At 48.2% G+C, this 12,783-nt stretch overlaps 1 protein-coding gene across 1 annotated transcript in view; it reads left to right on the forward strand.

Moving 5' to 3' along the window:
- Positions 1-4,805: 4,805 nt before the first annotated feature.
- Positions 4,806-12,783, forward strand: part of LOC119954321 (membrane primary amine oxidase-like) — a 36,773-nt gene continuing 28,795 nt past the window's right edge. Inside the window, 1 exon segment of the mRNA XM_038779454.1 lies at positions 4,806-6,427. Within this exon segment, the coding sequence (XP_038635382.1) occupies positions 4,858-6,427 (1,570 nt within the window). The 5' untranslated portion in view covers positions 4,806-4,857.

Genomic DNA, 12,783 nt, shown 5'->3' on the forward strand with positions numbered 1-12,783 from the left:
TGGTCATTTACTACAAACTGAATTTTGCAAAAGCATAGAATCCCTACAGTGCAGAAACCAGCCATTGTCCCCATTAAGTCGGAACCTACCCTCCAAAAACGCATTCCACCCAGCACCCCCGCATCCCCCCAGCACACCCCCCAGCACGCACCCCCCAGCACACCACCCACCCCCAGCTCACCACACCCCCCCCAGCACCCCCCAGCACACACCCCCCCAGCACACCCCCCAGCACACCCCCCCAAGCACACACACCCACCCCCCAGCACACAACCCCCAGCACCCCCCCAGCACCCCCCTCAGCACCCCTCCAGCACACAACCCCCAGCACCCCCCCAGCACACCCCCCCAGCACACACCCCCAGCACCCCCCCCCAGCACACACCCCCAGCACACACCCCCCCCCCCCCAGCACACACCCCACCCCCCCAATCCCTGTAACACTAATTGTTGGACACTAATGTGCAATTTCACACTGCCAATCTACCTAACTCGCACATCTTTGGACGATGGAAGGAAACTGGACCCATTGGAAACCCACGCAAACAAGGGGAGAATGTACAAACTGCACGCAGTCACCCAAGATCGGATTCAAACTCGGGTCCCTTGTGCTGTGAGTCAGCAGTGTTAACCACTGCTCCACGGTGTGACACAATACAAAAGTGTGGAGCTGGCGTCATCTGCCTATGTGAAACCACCTGGGTGTTCATGCAGCTTAATCCCAGAACTTTTCTTTTTAATATTATTATTATTCAACAGTCTTTCACTCCCAATTAAAATTTACTTGCATCTCATTTAGTGTTATTGTATATATTCCCATTTAACATTTTAATCTTGTATTATCCAACACAATTTTCCACTACATTTTTTGCTATTTTAATTATGAGAAAGGAGATTGTTCATCTAGTTACTGAATGTCACAGGGGAACTCCAGAGGAGAAGATCACTTTACTGTGGTGCACTTAGAATCTGAGCCTCGGTAACATATTTAAAAATGCAGAAATGGACACCTTGCTTGTCTAATATGTGCCTCATTTAGCAAGACTCGACACCAGAGCACAAAAGCAGAATATTTATTTTCTTCTGGCATGTTAATTTTGCCACTCGGTGACTAAAGAGCAGGATTAACAACTTCATAGGCACTTGTCAAGTTTTGAGTGTGTGAATAGTGCAGACACTTGGCCTCAAAATGCTTCAAATCTTTCATATTAATGTTGTTCCAAGAGGTGGGTCTCCATCCTCTTGCACATTTTCTGCAGTTTTAGGAAAGAGTTAATGTTCCTGGGTACTTAAGTTGGAATTCGTGTTTTATTATTTAATAGACTGCACTTATTGTTTAATAGACTGCATCAAATATAAAGGGGATACATGTGGCACTGTGGTGTTGTTGGAGAAGTGATTGCTGAACACAATAAACTTGGAGTCGAAGAAGTTAAGATCTGCTTTCCAGTTCTTGTTATAGCATTACTATCAGAGATTGGGATTGGTGGAATCAGATGGTTAATGCTTTTAATTAAAAAGGATTGTAAACTAAGGTTTCTTTGAATGAAAGATTACACTCCATTCTCACATTTAAGAGTGATTTAGAGTAATCTGGAAAACAAATGGCTGAATCCAAGTTCAGAGTTTTGGGGAATAACTACTCACCATAATTTTCTGAGGATCAACTCAATGACCAATGGAAGAACTAATTTACCATATTGACACGGGCTATGTCCTTGGCCAGGAAAAAGTAGAGGATGGCCTTTCGACTTTCAGTAACGTACAAAAGCACAATATGGTGCAAGGTATTTTTGGAATTGAGCAGGAGCAATTGGACTTAAGAAGAATTGTATACATTATTAAGTTTTATGTATAATATTTACCAAAAGGCTGACTTTATTTCTGAGGCTCAGTTAGACTTTGGCAAATTTAGAAAGTTGAAGATAATCTATAAAGGATTGTGTCGAGAGGGCAGCACGGTGACCTAGTGGTTAGCACAACGGCGCTGAGGTCCCATGTTCGATCCCGGCTCTGGGTCACTGTCTGTGTGGAGTTTGCACATTCTCCCCGTGTCTGCGTGGGTTTCGCCCCCACAACCCAAAAATGTGCAGAGTAGGTGGATTGGCCACGCTAAATTGCCCCTTAAGTGGAAAAAATAATTGGGTAATGTAAATTTATAAAAAAAAAGAAAAAAAAGGATTGTGTAGAGTCATAAAGAACTGTGGGAGCGATTCTCCCAAACCGGGAGAAATCGTAAGGCTGGCGTCAAAAACGGGCGGGTTGGACGCCTGCCTCCCCCCCCCCCCCCCCCCCCGCCCCCAACCGGGAACCGATTCTGGTCCCCGGTCGGGGCTAGCATGCCGCGGCCGTGAACTCCGGCATCGCGGGCTTAACAAATTTCGTTAAGCCCGCTTGCCAGAGTTTGCGACGGCTGACGCGTCACATGACGTCAGCCGCGCATGCGCGGATTGGCAGACTCCAACCCGCGCATGCGCGGATGACGTCATCGCGCATTTGCGCGAATGGATACAGCGGGGCGGCGGAAGGACAAAGAGTGCGCGGGGTAAGTACCCACTGCCCGCGATCGGTGGGCACCGATCGCGGGCCCATGGCACCCTTGGCACGGCCGTGGTACTGCCGTGCCAATCGGTGCCATGGTTGCCAAGATCCCAACTTTACGGCCGTTTTTACGAACGGTCAGACCAGGTGTGTTTGACGTTCCTAAAAACGGTTGTAAAGGGCTTGGACTTCGGCCCATCGGCCAGCTGAGAATCGCTGCTCGCCGTAAAAAAACGGCGGCAGCGATTCGTGTCGGGAGTCGGTCGTGGGGGGGGGGGGGGAGAATAGCGGGAGGGCGTCAGACTAGCGTGGCCGTAAAAATTTACGACTCCCGCTATTCTCCGCACCGTCGTGAGTGCGGAGAATTGCGCCCTATAGCTCAGAAAAGACCCTTCAGTCCATCGTGTCTGGGTTGGTCAAAAACAACACCTAAGTATTTTAATCCCATTTTCCAGCCCTTGGCCCATAACCTTTTAATCATTGGCATGTCAAATGCACATCTAAATACATCTTAAATGTTTGAGCTTCTGGACTTCCGGTGGCACCCATGGAATGACTGGTCACTTGCAGCGCAGTTCCAGCTCAAAGAAATTGGTTTTAATACTTTTTTACCCATTACCTGGGTAGTTTTGATAGAAAAGTGGATTTTCAGCAGAAAAGTGGAATGAAAAGGGTACGAGAAGAGGTTCTCCCCTGGTTTGGCATGTTTTCTGGCTATCAGACCCGGCAGATGACAGTGAAACACTTGGCTAAGGAGTTGGAGGAGACCTGTTGTGAAAATGATGGAGGGGGAAGGTACGTCATCAGTGCAGAAGCCTCAGATGGAGCAATTGATGAGTTTCATCATGGAGGAATTTCAACAGCAGAGGAAGGAGGTGCACGATGACTGGTCAAAGGCGATTGAGGGAGTAGTGACCTCTTCGCGTATCGGATGGAAAAGTGCCCCGAAGCACATGGGGTGATGATTGGTGAGGTGGAGAAGGTGGTGTCCAACCAGGGTGACCGGATTGTGTCTTTGGAGGTGGAGATCAGAATCCTGGGGGATCTGTGCAAGTCGCGGCGGTTGCAGGGGGAGGAGAAGGAGAGTAGAAGATGGTAACTTATACATTCATTACATATAGGAACAGAATTAGGCCATTTGGTCCATTGAGTCTGCTCTGCCATTCTATCATGGCTGATATGTTCCTCATCTGTCACCTATAATGCTACAGATGAAGAGCTGAATTGCAAAATCAGCCAGCGCATCTCCTCCCTAGAACACATGACCTAGGAGCAGGAGTAGGCAATTTAGCCCCCCGAGCCTAGACACCTTCAATGTGACCATGGCTGATCCCAACATGGCCTCAACTCCACCATCCTGCCCATTCTCCATTAGCCTTCAACCCATTACCAATTAAATATCTGTCTAACTCCTCCTTAAATTTACTCACTGTCCCTGTATCCACCACACTCTTGGTCAGGGGTGCATTGAAATAGTCAAGTTGAGAGGCAACAATTAGGGGTTCAACAGCAAATGAGCTGAGGCAGGTCAGGGCAATGTTCCAGAGGTGAAAATAGTCATGGCGCGGATATGTGTTCAACGTTCATCTTGGGGTCAGATACAAACAGCGAAACAGTGAAGAGTTTGGTTTGGCATCAGTCACTGAGAGAGGAATGGAGGCAGTAGCTCAGAAACTGGGGTTGTTGTGGGGCCTTAAGATAATAGACATCAGATGTAAAAAAAAGATCCCATTAAGAGGAGGCCAATGTCCTGGCCAACAATTTACATCACAAAAACAAATCATCTGGATGTTACTGCTGTGTGTGGGAGCTTACTGTGCACAAAGTGGCCTATTTTCCAACAAGGTACTTTGTTGGCAGTAGCTTGCTTTGAGACCTTCGCGTATCACCTAATGCACTGTATAATTGCAAGTCTTTCTTCCATTTCCACTTGCCTGTGGATGTGTTGCTGGAAATAAACCTCCCATTTTACCAGTATTTTACCAGTTTCCACCGATTCCTTATTCCATTGTTAGGTGGCAGCAACAGTGCGAAATTTATTTGAATCTCGAGAAAGAGCTGGGAAAGGATCTTCCTGTTGCTTCAGTTCGAATGGTCAGAAGGACAAACGGAGGAGGCCACTGAACAGTTAAAATCTCAGTGAGAGTATTGCCAGACAGAGTAACTGGAGCATCCGCGTCAACAGCTTTGGGACCAATCCGCGGCAACTGTCTCCTTCTTGAACAAAACATATCGAACTTGTGTTATTCCCAGTTGGGGAAGATTAGAGAGAGACAGAAAGATACAAGTCTCCTGCCGCAGCCTCTGCCGCTCATCATGAACTTGAAGGTTTTGTTCGTGGTCCTGGCGGTGGCTTTGGTGGCGATTATAGCCCTGAACTGGATTCTGGTGGTGGGCTTGTCCAAATCCCGGGTCTGTGAGAAATCCGATTATTACCAGTGGCTGACAGAGAGGCACCAATTCTCCGCTGACAGCGGCGTGTTTGCAGACCTCACACCGGAGGAGCTGACGAGCATTCAGAAATACCTCCAGCACAAACTGGGGGCCAAGCTGGTGGGCGGCAGTCAAGCGCTGCCCTCTGACAATTTCATTTACACCATCGAATTGCAAATCCCCCCGAAAGGGAACGTCTTAAACTACTTGGACCACCACGAGAATCGGCCAAGGAGGGAAGCCAGGGCCGTGGTGATATTTGGGGCTCAGACTGAGCCCAATGTCACTGAATACATCGTGGGAGCCCTTCCAGATCCAAGTTACCACAAAGACATCACTTCCCAGCGGTACCAGAATCTCAGCTTCAACTCCAGACCATTGACATTGTCCGAGTACAAAAAGGTCGTTTCCAGAATGGGGTTGGAGAAAATTTCTCGACTTCTTCGGGAAAGTTTTGGAGCAGATTCAGAAAACCTGGTTCAGATGGATTCAGCCCCCCGTGGCTTCAAACCCGGGGACAGGGAAACCTGGCTCCCCTTTTTAAGAAACATCAGTGGTGTATTCATGCATCCTTTGGGGTTTGAAGTGCTGGTTGACCACAGCAGCAGAAATGAATCAGAGTGGAGGGTGAAAAAGGTATTTTACAATAACCAGTACTTTGATAGTATTGATGAACTGGCCGATAGGTATGATAAGGGGACCGTGAAGAAGATAAAGCTACACCGTGAGGAATCTGACCACAACTATGCATCTTTGGAACCTCACACTGAATATAAAATAGCCGCCCCTTTACAATATGAGCCACATGGCCAACGGTACTATATTGTAAATAACCATGTGAGCTATTTCGGGTGGAACTTTGCATTTCGACATAGTACTGTCAATGGTCTGCAGCTGTTTGATATCAGATTCCATGGAGAAAGGATTGTCTATGAATTAAGCGTAGAGGAGTTAAATTCTGTTTATGGAGGCAATACACCATCCTTAATGAGGACCAAGTTCTTAGACGGTCATTATGGAGTTGGGAAATCCTCCAATGAGCTGGTGAGGGGCGTGGACTGTCCCTATGCTGCAACTTTCCAGGACACCTTTCACTTTATGGACAGCGAAGAACCAGAGAGAATACCAAATTCCATTTGTATCTTTGAACAAAACCGAGAACTGCCCCTCAGGCGTCACTATTCAAGCTGGTACACTGCCCCTTCTTATGGGGGATTGTCCGACAACGTGCTCATCATCAGATCAATATCAACCATGGGGAACTATGATTATGTCTTTGATTACATGCTCCACAACAATGGGGTTATTGAGACCAAGGTCCACCCCACAGGGTATGCGCTAACTTCATTCCTTTTTGACGAAGGACTGAGCTACGGTGGGAAAATTGAAGAGAACGTCTTAGGGAATATTCACACTCACTTCTTGCACTTCAAGGCTGACTTGGATGTAGCGGGTAGGTCCCAAGCGGATTTCAAACCTTCATCACTGTTCGCGGTTAAATTTGTCAGTGTGTCCAGTAGTTCTATCTGAGGACCTGATTATGTCTTTTTAGTCGCGTGTCTCGAGTTTATTTGATTCGCGCGAATGTTTAAGAGTCAGTGCTGCCAATGTCTGAAATTTCTTTGTCGCTGCAAACAAATCACTAGATGTCAAGTTTCTACTTTTCATTCATTAAAGAACAGTCAATAAATAACATTAAAACCAGGGCCGGTGCTAGGAATTGCGGGCCCAATTAGAAAAGTGATGGCGGGGCCCCTACTCTACAAAAGTAAAAATTTATGTATGTTGATATTTCGTGTAGTATGCTCGTCTTTAACCAAAAAAAAACATTAAATGCTTGATATACTAAAATTTTGAAACTTACTTACCCGGGCGGAAGGATTTGGCGGCGCAGGGCTGAAGGATTTGTCGACGGTAATGCACTTCAAGGTTCCCCAAAAGTAAAAACTACCCTATAGTTCCTCTTAGAATACAGAAAAGGCTTCAAACGGTAACTCTGTCGCCGCTGGCGCAGGACCCCCTTTAAGGTGCGGGGCCCAATTTGATGAAATTGGTCAAATAGGCTTAAAACCGGCCCTGATTAAAATCATTTATTTTTTTCTTTTTGCAAATTCCCATGAGCACTCAGGCCTGTAGGTTTCCCAAATCCACTTTGCGCCTGAGGAAGTCTTTTCTTCAATTCATTGCGAATTGTGCGAACACATATCTCTGGGAAGATCCGAGACGTTGACATAAAATAACTTAGATCATGTGGAAAACACCGTCCAATAATCTTCACAATTGAGTTCTACCATTTGCTCAGGAGTCTTGGGTTTGTGAGCTTGGATAATGAATGTAACCTTGATTGTCAACTTCCTTCCAGCCTCTGAGTCGCTCTGGTGTCCAGGGAGCTTCAGCTGGCACACTATAGAGAGTTGTAGTGTGCGGTGGAACAACAACAGGACCTTGAATTGGGACACATTTAATGTCCCGTGGCATTTGAAAGAGGCTGGAAGGCCCAGACAGCTGAAGATATGGTTGCCAATCATGGGGTGAAGGGAGAGAGAAAGGGGTTATACGGACAGAGAATCAATCTATGGCAAGAATTCTGCAATTGTTGAAGGGGTAATTTATCCATAAGTCTGCACCGACCATCCCAAAAAGAAACCACCCCCCCCCCCCTCACCCCCCCCCCCCCCCCCCTCCGCCTGTCCTATCCTCGTAACCCTAACCTTTGGAGACTATGGTGCAATTTAGCACGGCCAATCAACCTAGCTTGCACATCTTTGGACGATGGAAGAAATCTGGAGCACCTGGTGGAAACCCACGCAAAGACGTGGAGAATATCCAAACTCCACAGTCATCCAAGATCAGATTCAAACCCAGTTCCGCTGGTGTGAGGCAGCAGTGTTAATCACTGCGACACAAGCTGACAAAATAGTGGTAACTTTATAGATATAGTTGCTTTCCGGAAGGAGCTTGAAACTGCTGGTTGAAACTGGATTAGAATCTCAAGGACAGGACCAGTCCCATTCAAGAGAGAATACAATGTGCTGGGCCACACTCTTGAAAAGGGGTTTTGCCTTAATTGCATTTTGTTATTGAATTGGAACAGCTAAGGGGGAATTCATTAAGTATTATACATAGATTACTGTAGCTGTGTGGTTATTGTTTTTATGTTTGTAATTGATAAAAATTCTTGCTGTGTTTCTAAACATATGTATGTTAACTACATTCTTGGAATAGACCTTGTTTTGATTAAAGTGTCTAGGAAGTCTGATAAATCACAACTGTAGTGAAGGCTTTTGTGCTCATCCTAGACAAAGTCAACGTAAAGGTTGTAGGTCAATTGAACTTCATATTACACTTTGGAGTTTCTATGCCCTGGCCCATAACACCGTATGGACATGGGTTACGTCAATGGCCAGGAAAAAATAAGGAATGGCCTTGGCACTTTCATTACTGGACAAAAGCACAATATTGTGCAAGATATTTTCAGAATTGGAGCCAGACCAATGGAGTTAGATGAAGGTTTGGATACATTATTAGATTCCATGCATAAGATTTACCAAAAGGATGACTTTGCTTATGAGGCTTAGTTAGGCTTTGAAAAATTTAGGAAGTCGGAGGTAACCTCTATAGGGGTGTATAGAGCCATAAATACAACTCAGAAAAGGCTCTTCAGCCCATCGCATCTGCATCGGTCAAAAATATCCACCTAAGTATTTTAATCCCATTTTCCAGCATTTGGCCCATAACCTTTTAATCATAGATTATCATAGAATTTACAGTGCAGAAGGAGGCCATTTGGCCCATTGAGTCTGCACTGGCTCTTGGAAAGAGCACCCTACCCAAGGTCAACACCTCCACCCTATCCCCATAACCCAGTAACCCCACCCAACACTAAGGGCAATTTTGGACACTAAGGACAATTTATCATGGCCAATCCATCTAACCTGCACATCTTTGGACTGTGGGAGGAAACCGGAGCACCCAGAGGAAACCCACGCACACACGGGGAGGATGTGCAGACTCCACACAGACAGTGACCCAAGCCGGAATCAAACCGGGGGCCTTAGAGCTGTGAAGCAATTCTGCTATCCACAATACTACCGTGCTGCCCGATTCTTTGGCATCTCAAGTGCACATCTAAATACATCTTAAATGTTATGAGGTTCTGGACTTCCAGTGGTATCCATGTAGTGAGTGGTCACACACCTCCGCCTCAAAAGGCACTGGTTTTGGCATTGTTTTACCCGTTATCTGGGTAGTTTGGCAGAAACATGGAACGGAAAGTGTAAGAGAAGAAGTTCTCCCCTGGATTGGCATGTTTACCGGCTTGCAGACCCGGCTGAGGAGTTGGAGGAGACCTGTTGTGAAAATGATGGAGGAGGAAGGTAAGTCATTGGTGCAGAAGCCTCAAATGGAGCAATTTGTGAGCTTCATAATGGAGGAATTTCAACAGAATAGGAAGGAGATGCACAGTGACCGGTCGAAGGGGATTGAGGGAGCAATGACCTCGAATATTGGGTGCCAGGGGGTGATGATCGGTGAGGTGGAGAAGGTGTGTCCAAGCAGGGCGACTGGATTGTGTCTTTGGAGGCGGAGGTCGGGATCCTAAGGGATCTGTGCAAGTCGCTGCGGTCGAAGGTGGAGGAGCAGGAGAGCAGGTCCAGATGACAGAATTTGCGGATTGTGGGACGGCCGGAAAGTGCGGCAGGAACAAGCGCCATGAAGTATGTTTCGAGGATGTTGACTAGGTTGATGGAGGAGAAGGTGCTGGATTAGGCCCCATAGGTGGGCCAGGCCCTTGGTCCTTGAGGCAGAAGCTGAGGGCAGAGGAGCCGCCGCACCGGTGATTGTGCGGATACACAAGTTTCTGGACAAGATCCAGAGATGGGCCAGGGCCAGAGTCTGTGTATGGGAGTGTAGGACATTGGCGTGGAGTTGGAAAAGAGGCATGCAGGTTTCAACAAGGCAAAGATAATGTTGTACAGACATTTGTGAATTGTGGGTTTTTTCCATGTCGGGGGTGTGTTTGTTGGAGCTACATGGATGGTGTTTCTGATTTGGTCATTATTAAGGGGGGTTTAGGGGTTGGGGGCTGGTTGTGCAGGACAAGGTGGGGCTGGTGGGGGAGGAGTGGGAGGATGTGCAGGTGGTCCTTGGGGCGGAAGGTGCCGTGCTAGCAAGTAGTGCTAGTGAACGTAAGAGTGGTGGGAGAGGTGCTGTAAGAGATGGCCAGACAGGGGGAGGGGGGGAGAATAGCAGGTTTGGAGGATGAGCGTGGTCATGGGTGTAGGCGGAGCCATCTTGAATGGGCTCGGCTCAAAGTGAGATTGGGCGAGGCAGAATCGAAGGGGGGATGACGGCCGATGATAGAGGGGTGTGGACGCGTAAGCCTCCAGTAAGAGTTGTCATGTGGAATGTCCACTGGTTGAATGGACCAGTCAAGAGGTCCCGGGTTTTTGCACACCTGAAGCTTGAGAGCTGAGGTCATTTTCTTGCAGTGGACTCATCTCTGGGTGAATGATCAGTTTAGGCTGAGGTAGGGATGGGTGGGACAGATATTTCACTCGGGGTTTGATTTGAAGTCGTGGGGGGGGGGGGGTGACTATTTTGTTATGAAAGGAAAACTGGGTTTGTGGGGGCCAGAGAGGTGCATTATCTGGGATGAAGGTTTGTGTTAGTGAGTGGGGTGTTAGAGGTGACGGTGGCAGTGTTAGTCAACGTGTATGCGCCTAACTGGGTCGATATGGGGCTTGTAAAGAAGCTACTGAAGGCAAATCCGGAATTAAGCACACACCAGTTGATCATGAGAGGAGATTTTAACTGTAAAATGGACCTAAAGGTAGGCAGGTCGAGCTCCAAGTCGATCGGTAGGTTGAGGATGGTGAAGGAGCTGGGAGGGTTTATGGAGACCCGTGGAGGTTTAGAATTCCAGGGGAGGGAGTATTCCTCCTTCTTGCACATATCGAAGGTATATCTAGAATTGATTTTTTTTGTGTGGTGAGTCGGGCCACGCTGATCAGAATGGTAGGGACAGAGTGTGCGGGAATTGTGGTATCGGACGACGTGCTGCATTGGTTAGATGTGAGGCTTAGTTCGGGCAGGTGCAGAATCCGGGGTGGTGGTTGGATTCGAGACTTTTGGTAGATACGGCATTTTGTGAGAAGATGAGGGTGGAGATTAGTAATTACGTGGAATTGGAAGGTGATGACGGTCACATTTTGGGAAGCTTTGAAGGCAGTGGTCCGAGGTCAGGTTATTTTGTTTCAGGCTCATAGAGATGGGAGGAGCACAGGCGACTGTTGGACGAGGTAGTGGAGGTGGAGAGAGATGGGAGGAGCACAGACGGCTGTTGGATGAGGTAGTGGAGGTGGATAGAGATGGGAGGAGCACAGGCCGCTGCTGGACGAGATAGTGGAGGATGGATAAAGATGGGAGGAGCACAGGCCGCTGCTGGACGAGCCAGTGGAGGTTGATCGAGGATACTCAGCGGCCCCACAAAGGAGTTGATGGTGGAGAGGAAGAGTTTGCAGGGGTAGTTTGACAGGCTGACAGTGGGCAAGGCAGTGGGGCACCTGCAGAGGGCGAGGAGGGTGCAGTATGAGTATGGGGAGAAGGCGAGTCGTATGCTGGCCCACCAATTGCTGTGGCAGGCAGCATCTTGGGAGATTTGAAAGGTAAGGGTGGAGAAAGATGATGTGGTATAGGAGCCTGAAAAGAAAAATGAGGTATTCAGGGGGTACTATGAGAAGTTGTACAAGGCCGATCTGGGTGGAGAGGTGGGGGATATGGGATGGTTTCTGGATGGATTGGAGTTCCCAGAGCTGGAGGAGGGAAAGAAGCAGGCTTGGAGCAGCCACTGGGGCTGAGGGAGGTGAGGGATAGTATCAGGTCAGGAAGGCTCTGGATGTTTTTCCGGCAAAATTCTATAAGCAGTTCGTGACGGAGTTGCGCACCACCCCCACCCCCCTCCCCACGGGTATGTTCAGTGGGGTGGTGGGAGGGAAGAGTTTCCAGGAAAGTTGATTCCGAAGAAGGGGAAGGACCCACTGGAGTGTGAGTCCTATGGACCAATCTCTTTGTTGAACACGGATATGGAAGTATTGGCGAAGGTGTTGGCCTGCAGGTGGGAGGGGTGTGTACCTCAGGTTGTTTTCTGAGGATTAAACAGGTTTTATGAAGGGACGGCAGCTCTCCAGCAACATTAGAAGGCTGCCAAATGCAGTAATGACTCCGTCAGGGGGGCCAACACCAGAGGTTATTGTATCCGTGGATGTGGAGAAGGCCTTTGACCGGGAAAAGTGGAGGCATCTGTTTAAAATTCTGGACAGGTCTGGGCTTGGACTGAAGTTTGTGGCATGTGTTCATCTTTTGTATGTGTCCCCGGTGGCAAGTGTGACTACGACCAAAATGAGTTTTGGGTACATTGGGCAACACAGGGGAATGAAGCACATTGGGCCACACGGGAATCTGTCACCCCTGGAACAACCCACTCATCCTTGCCTGAGTCATGTGCACCCTGTGCACCACCTGGAACTGAATTCAGCTCATGCTCGCGCAGGAGGATATTGAGTTCGCTCGCTGCATTGCCTCACACCAGATATCCCATCCTATCTCCCTCCCCACTCGCTGTCGCCATTGTTACTTGCATTGGCGATTGAACACTTGACAAAGTTGCTTTGGGGGGACGGCCGAGTGGCAAGGGATTGTGAGGGGGGCAGGAATCGCTGGGTGTTGCTGTAGGCAGACGACCTGCTGGTGTATGTGTCGGACCCGCTGGATCATATGGGCAGAATCATGGGCCTGCTTGAGAGGTTTGGG

The sequence above is a fragment of the Scyliorhinus canicula genome, chromosome 19 (assembly GCF_902713615.1).
Source record: "Scyliorhinus canicula chromosome 19, sScyCan1.1, whole genome shotgun sequence".
NCBI classification, from domain to species: Eukaryota; Metazoa; Chordata; class Chondrichthyes; order Carcharhiniformes; family Scyliorhinidae; genus Scyliorhinus; species Scyliorhinus canicula.